Source organism: Cannabis sativa, chromosome 2 (genome assembly GCF_029168945.1).
Source record: "Cannabis sativa cultivar Pink pepper isolate KNU-18-1 chromosome 2, ASM2916894v1, whole genome shotgun sequence".
In the NCBI taxonomy this organism is placed as follows: Eukaryota; Viridiplantae; Streptophyta; class Magnoliopsida; order Rosales; family Cannabaceae; genus Cannabis; species Cannabis sativa.
The window spans coordinates 86020658-86028269 of NC_083602.1; the positions used below are offsets into that span (position 1 = coordinate 86020658).

The 7612-nt window shown below is 34.2% G+C and overlaps 1 protein-coding gene across 1 annotated transcript; it reads left to right on the forward strand.

Annotated features, from left to right (window-relative positions):
- The first annotated feature begins 849 nt into the window (after positions 1-849).
- LOC115718041 (U2 small nuclear ribonucleoprotein B''-like) lies at positions 850-3913 on the forward strand. Its single transcript, XM_061110955.1, has 3 exons — positions 850-1947; positions 2042-2220; positions 3358-3913. The coding sequence occupies exons 2-3, from the start codon at positions 2184-2186 to the stop codon at positions 3651-3653; spliced, it is 333 nt and encodes a 110-aa protein (XP_060966938.1). The 5' UTR covers positions 850-1947; positions 2042-2183; the 3' UTR covers positions 3654-3913.
- Positions 3914-7612: the final 3699 nt, after the last annotated feature.

Below are 7612 nucleotides of genomic sequence, written 5' to 3' on the forward strand. Positions count from 1 at the left end.
TTTAATTGAAAATTAAAATTTTAAAAACAAAAAAGTCACTTTTACTATTTTTTTAAACAATTTTTTTAATCAATGTTTTAAACTCCGACTCAGACCCAAAATTTTTCAGAAACAAAATTTTAAAAACAAAAATTCTACCTCATTTTTGTAATTTAAAAATTAAAAAACATAATTGTTACCAAACGGCACCATAGTGTATAAATTTTTGGGGTTTTTTCAATAATATACTTAACATTGATTTTATTTGCAAAAATACCTTTAACAAATTTATTTGCACAAATACCGATGTGCCACATCAGCATAAATGCCAAAATTTAAAATTATTACCGAAAATTAAAAAAACTTAAAAATTCTCGCTTCCAGAAATTTCAGTGTTTTGCAAGTAAAAAAAATAGTAATCTTTTGGTTGCTTTTGATGTAAATAATATATCAATTAGTTACTTTTCATTAAAAAAATATATATTTCAAAATAATTTTTCTCATACACATTTAGTTGCTTATTTTATGGATTACTACAATAAATATTATAATAGTTTATATTTAAGAGTTTGCTAGAATCTAAATAAATTTACTTTAAATAAGTAACAACAACACATCCTATCTAACAGAGAAGATATCATGTTTAAAAATTTAGTTTCTTATAAATTATTTTAGAAATTAGTTGATATTTAAAAATTCGATTTTCTAGTAATTATATTTTTTTTTTTTTGAAAATTATATATTAGTAATTATTTATAAGAGTATTAGGGTAAATTTTCCTAATATTTTTTAAGGCTAGTAAAAGGTTTAATTTTTAAATAATAATAATAATAATAAATAAAATAAGAAGGAATAAGCTAGCAGCTAGCTTTAACACACACAAACCCTAAACTCCAAAAAGCTAAACCTAAAATCGATCTATCGCAGCTTATTCCTAAATTCCTAAACTTGAAATCAATCGTGCCGCCTAAATTCCTAAACCTAAAATCGCTCTTAATCTCTCCCTCTCGTCTAGTTACAAAGTATGGAGCAGGAAATCTAAACCAGAAACCAACATAGTTGCGTTTGGGGGTGTGGCGGTGGGAGGAGTTGCGATTGGGGGTGTAGCGGTGGGAGGAGTTGCGATTGGCGGTGGGAGGAGTTGCGATTGTGAGTGGAAAAGAGAAGAATGAGAATATAAAAAAGGGCAGGGTTTGAAGGAAGGGGGGAGTAGTAGGAGGAGGGGCAGTTCGAGGAGGAGCAAGCAATAACCACCGAAGACATGGAAGGAAACAAAAGGTTTCGTCTGGTCACGATGTTTCTTCGAACGACTGCTCTAGTGGTATATCAGCAGCTTGATTCGAATGAGTTCGAACAAAAGGAAAAATATTTTCTGCTTCCAGCTTATTATATAGAGGATTTAAGAAAAATCACATTTTACAGGCAAACAATAGGGTATTTTTGCCTTGTTTTTTTTTTTTTTTTGTTTTATGTTTAGTGGTAGTAGGATTTGAATTGAACTTCACATTGGCTACTGCTGGGGCAATTGGGGCCACAGAGTGTTGTCTAGCCACTCTACACATTCATGTCCCTGCTGTGGTTTAGTAATTGTAGCTTGGTCTAAAGCCTTCGAATTCGATTGTACTGTTTAGCTTTTCTTTTCAAAAAAAAAAGGGAGGAAGAAAGTGGAGAGCTGAACAAAGACAGCGCTTAACAGAACATCAATTTCCGAGTAATTACAGCGGGAATCGGGGAAGTCTATTCTTGTCAGCTATATATTGATGATCTTCTATTCATTTTGTAATCAATTGTATTGATTCAATTCATCAATAATAAGCTCCATTGTTTTCCTCTTCTTGTTTCTCTCTGTTTTTCTCTGTTGCTGGTTTTATACCAGGTGATATCTATCGAGGCCTTCGTTAGAGACCCCAAAGGAGAGCTTGTCTACCCAACTACAAGACTTATCTGCTTGGAAAATACACATGGAAAGTAAGGACCTTTTTGTTATATATTTTGTCTTTCATCTCAACTCTTAATAATACAGGATTTTGTCATAAAATATATTATGATACTTTATTGGCAGAATTTTTAATCTTATGGGGAGAGCTAGAGAGCGGGCAGAGCACCATAGCCTTTACTCCGCTACATCAGGATGAAACAGATGAGGTGACAGGATCGGTCCAAACCGCAACCAGGTCTCACGGTGAGAGACAACCTGTCGAGGTATGCTTTGCCTTCTCGGACGTCGATGCTGCTTACAAGGTATATATCCATATATGTGCGTGCGCGTTAGTGTACTAATTGGGGTTTCAGATCTTCTTATAATATACTGGGTTTCATTTTAATTTTATTTGTAGTGGGAGATGGAACTTAAGTGCAACTTCGTTAACAAAACAACAATATATTATTGAAACATTCTACAATTCAAATCTTAAATAGGGTTTAAAATAAGTTTATTTCTTCACAAGTTTATAAAAGAACATTTGAACCTGAATGAGGTCTTAACTTATTTTAAATCTCTCAAAATTTTGTAAATTATTTTAAATAACTACACCATGACTATTAAAAAAAAAATCTGAAACAATTAAGGGTGCATGGTTCACCCCTTTTAAAGGAGTGTGTTGTGTAAACACTGTATTATTAGGTTATGTTTTGAATGTGATAAATATTATTGTAATAATGCAGAAAGCAATAGAGAATGGTGTCGTTTCAATTCTATATTTCCTAGTTGGTTTCAATGCATATTGTTTTAGTGAAATAGGATAGAAATTTATTCAAACCTGTTTGTGTTTGTATGTACTGATTCCTTGTATCCTTTTTGAAATTCTTTGAAACACCTAACCAGTTGAAACACCTGAAAGAATTTTTTAATTAACAATCTAATCAATGCAAGATTATAATGTCAATCATGATATATATCAAATATCATTTAGCTCATACCTTAACAACTATGTCACTGAATTGCTCTTCAGATTTGTTGAGACTGTTGAGGCAAATTGAAATTCTTTTGAGAGAAAAAAAATTAAGTGAAAATTGTTAACCGTGAATAGAGTAATGAAAAAAATGATGATAAATATTAATGTATAGTACATACATACGTATATATAAAAAATCAAATTTTAATTTTAATTTTTGAAATAGTAATTCTGTTATCTTTTCTCCCTTGTTTTGTGGGATACTTATCTTTTTGGAAATTTAAATTTAAATTACTCTGTACAGTATGTTGTATATAGGTTTTTATTTTATTTTTTATGTTTGGATAAACTAAATTCAATATTCTATAACTAAAATGTTCTACATTTGTGGTTAATATAGGTATAATTTTTAATTTAAAAATAGATTGATAGATTTTTAAATATAGATTTTTAAATACTTATTTTTAAATGTATAATGTATCAGTCATTCATGGCACACCAGCTCCATTCCGCCAAGGAAATACAAGTGCACAAGAAGCTGCAACTCCAAATAATATCTTGTTCATAGAGAATTTGCCCCATGAAACCACTAGTATGATGCTGGAACTGCTCTTCCAACAATACCCAGGATTTAGGGAAGTTCGAATAATTGAAGCAAAGCCAGGTATTGCCTTTGTAGAATTTGAAGATGATGTTCAGTCATCCATGGCTATGCAAGAACTTCAAGGGTTTAAAATTACTCCACAGAACCCAATGGCCATTACCTTTCCAAAGAAGTAACTGCCTTTTTTTCCATTTTATGTGAGTGAGTCCATTTTTCAGGAAGATAAAAATAGTTGAAGTATTTTACTAATGCTGTAGTCATGTAGATCTTCTAGAAATTTCACTAAAACCTTATCCAATGAAAGTGGGAAACCAATAGAATGCAAAGAGGAAATGAAAGAATGCTATGTTGTTGTTTAAAAGGTTAAAAATGTAGCAACGGTGTAGTATATTCGTTTTATCTGGTTAACAGATTGTTTAAACTGTCCCAAGTAATATTTTTCCATATCTGGTTAGCAACGGTGTAATATTTTTGTTTCTCAAAAATGTATAATGTATCAATAAGCAATCTGGAAGCTTTGTGTATAACTGCACAGTGATCCGTGTGCTATGGGAGTCCTGTTTGAGTGGAATTGATAATCTTCGCTTTTCAAGGAGATGGGGTTCCAGCTCATGGGTAATCTCTGTCCTCCTCTTATTGTAAAATTTCAGGTTTAATTTAGCCATAGAAACATTTATAAAAGGGGGCTTGCAGGTTTAATTTCCGATCTCAGCTTCTACTTTCCACAGGAAAATCAAACTACAGTGGCTATACGTACCTGAGCTAATGAACTTCCTTGCACATACATATATAAAGGTAACATTAATTCGTGAGACAATATCTAAAGACACCTAATGATATGACTTTTTTTTAAGGGTTTATGATATATATATATATATATATATATAATAGATTAAAGATGATGGAATCTGGAGAGTTGTGAATCAATTAAGGACAAGTGATATAATAATCATCACTATTAGAAACATAGAGGTGGGAGTGATGAGAGTGAGAGTGAGAGTGAGCAAGAGGGCTGAGCTTGTTATGGCAGGGAGAAGGCTTCTTCATTTTTTTTCACCTTTAATTGTTGTGTTGCATCTTTCTTTTCTAGTTAACATGAGGGCTTTTCAAAGGTTGGGTATTATGTAGAACAGGCATAGGTTAATAACTCATGTACTGCTAAATGTTTAGGTTGTGTTGACTATTTTCATAAGTTCTATTGAAACATTGCAGAATTGTGTAATGGTTTATATTCTATAACCTCTTATGTGCATTAGCATATTGAATCGTCTAAATTATTGGTTCCCAAACAAGGAAAGACAAAGAAAGAGACATGAAATGACAGATGGAGGACGTGAAATGTTGTAGATAGTGTCAACAGAAGTGAGTTTCTCTCTTTTAATCTGATTGTAGATAAAGTGTAATTGTACTTGTATATGAAACTGAGTGGGACATAGAACTAGTTTTGATAGAACAAGTAGTCTAGTATTTAGTAATGATGCTTATGGTTGTGTCATGATTTACTATGAGAATTGTTCGTTTGATTCGTGAACTAAGTTGCATCAACAAAGACTAGGAAGACAGAAAATCACAGGTCACAGAATATCATTTGTAGAATATTCTATTGAACAAATTTTAATAGTTTTCTCAATGTTTCTATACAGATTGATTACATTCTGCAAAGGCTAAAGTTCTTACAGTCCAACTTTAGATATTTTCTTATGGAAAAAAAAAATTATAATTATTTTGTGTATGTACTCATTTATTATAGAATAATTATGATTTTTTCCCTAACTGCCACTTATATAGAGTGCCCCCAGATATATTTATTTATTTTTAAAAAAATCACTCAAATTATCAAAACTATTAGAAATTTGTACCTTCATTTGCAAGTACTAGCTTTATCATTGTTGGAGATATTTATGTTTGTTAACTATATATCTCTTTTTGATAATAGTATTTCAGTACTGTTACACTGTTAACCATGTTTGTCTGTAACTGGGTGGGTATTTTAATTTCAAACCATTCTTCCTCAAAAAAAAAAAAAAAAATTGGGAATTTACTTAGGAATCGTTTAGTATGCTGTATAAATTGTATTTTATCAGGCTATTGCCAGTCAGCTATTTTTTGTGACATGTTTTGTGGTTCATCTTATTCAGGTGCTCTTATTTGGTGTAGTAACTTCAGAAGTTGCTATTTGGAAGGATTTACTTGTTTACTTGCTATCTGGAAGGATTTACTTGCTATCTGGTTTAGGTGTTTACCTTCACAACCCGACAGCCCTTGTTGCAGCCGTATACCCTTGATCTGGTCAATTGGTGTTGTGAGAGTCCACACCAATGGCATCACGAGAGGGCTCAATTTATTGTATTGCAAATATAAAATGTTTGGGGAAGTACTAACAGAGGTCGGATATAAGCCAACATCCAAGATTGATTTGATTTTTATAGATTTGTGTATGTTATATATTTTAAATTATGTTACAGATTTTGTATTATATATCAACAATTTACTAGTTGAATTTGTATATATATAAGTTATTATTAATTCTATTAAAGTAAGTTTTGATATTTTAATTATTCTACAAATATATAATTAAAAATTTTGCATTAATGGAATAATTAAAATTAAATATTAAATATAAATTTGGTTGGAAAATCACATATCATTCAATTTAAATTTATTTTGCAACAAAATTTCAGTAGCAAAATTATTATATTTTTAAGTACTAAAGTTGTATTTGTTACCAATTTTAAAGTGATTTGCAACCAAAATGTAGTAGCAAAAAAGTTTTAGTAGTCTTTCAAAGTAATTATTTCGCTACTAGATTTGACTTTTTTTGCTACAAAAATATTAGTAGCAAATTTGCTACAAATTGTCTTGGTATCAAAAAACTTTCACCAACGGAGTATTAGCTACGAAGTGGCCACCAAAAAAAGTTAGTAGCAAAAAGTTTAATAGCTACCAAATAGGCATTATTTGCTACCAATTTTTTTGTAGCTGAATATCCTTTTTTTTGTAGTGTGTCCCGATCCGCTTCTAGTTTCGGTTCCAGTTTCAAGTCACGAGGTATGGGTTCGACTCGAGTTTGGGTCCGAGTCTGGGTTAAGATGTTATTTGGGTGTGGAGCTAGATTTAGGTCTGAGTTTCGATCTCGGTTAAGGTCCAAGGGTGGGTCCAGTTTCGAGTTCAAGTCTGGGTCCAGGTCTCGGTCCCGTTCCAAGATCCCTGTCCGGTTACAGTTCAAGTTTTGGTTTTGGTTCCCGAATGTAGGTTTGGGTCTTGGTATGTGTCCAAGTCTTGGTACCCAGGTCTGGGGTACGGGTCTAGGTTTGGGTCAGGGTCTTGGTCCGAGTCTGGGTTTGGGTTTGAGTTAGGGTATGGGTCCCAGATCCAAACACTGACTACGGGTTAGGTCCAAGCCCCGGGTCCAGATTTGGTCACGGTCTCGGGTCCCTATCTAGTTCCACTTCAGGTCCCGGGTCTGGGGTCGGGTCGTGGGTCTCAATCCTAGTTCTCATGCCCGTGTCCTGGGTCCAAGTTCCCCATCCAAGTCCGAGTCCTAGGTCTCGATCTGAGTCCACAACCTAGTCGGGGTTCAAGTCTTGGTCCGAGTTCGGGTTCAGGATCCGATCTTTGTCTGGGTCCAGATCAGGGTTTGAGTCTAGGTCCATGTTCGGGTCCGAGTCACGAGTTTTGAGTTCCGATCTGGGTCTCGGTTCTGAGGCCCATGTCTAAGTCCTCAATCTAGGTCCGGGTCCTAGGTCCCGATTTGGGTCCATATTCGGGTTTGCGTCCTAGTCCCAATTTTTATTTCGATTCAGTGTCTAGGTTCGGGTTATGTTTTGGGTTTGGATTTTGGTCGAAGTCCTGGTCCGAGTCTTGGTCCGTGTTTGGGTCCAGGTTCGGATTCTGGTCTGGGTCTGCGTTCGGGTCCAGGTTTGAGTTCAGATCCTGGATGTGGGTCCAAGTCTGGGTCAGGGTCAGAGTTTGGGTTCAAATCTAGGTCCCAAGTTTTGATCTCGATGTGGGTCCTAGTCTAGGTTCGAGTCCAGGTTCGTATCGGGATCCCTATTTAGGTCCGAGTCTGGGTCTTGGATCGGGCCCTAGGTCTAGGTCTGGCTCCAGGTTTGGGTCCGGGTCTTGGTCTCGGTCT

Excerpts from the sequence above, each read along its gene's own strand:
- LOC115718041 (XM_061110955.1), top strand. The coding sequence starts at position 2,184 with ATGCTTTGCCTTCTCGGACGTCGATGCTGCTTACAAG. Across the intron at positions 2,221-3,357 it reads ACGTCGATGCTGCTTACAAG|TCATTCATGGCACACCAGCT; the intron begins GTATATATCCAT and ends ATAATGTATCAG.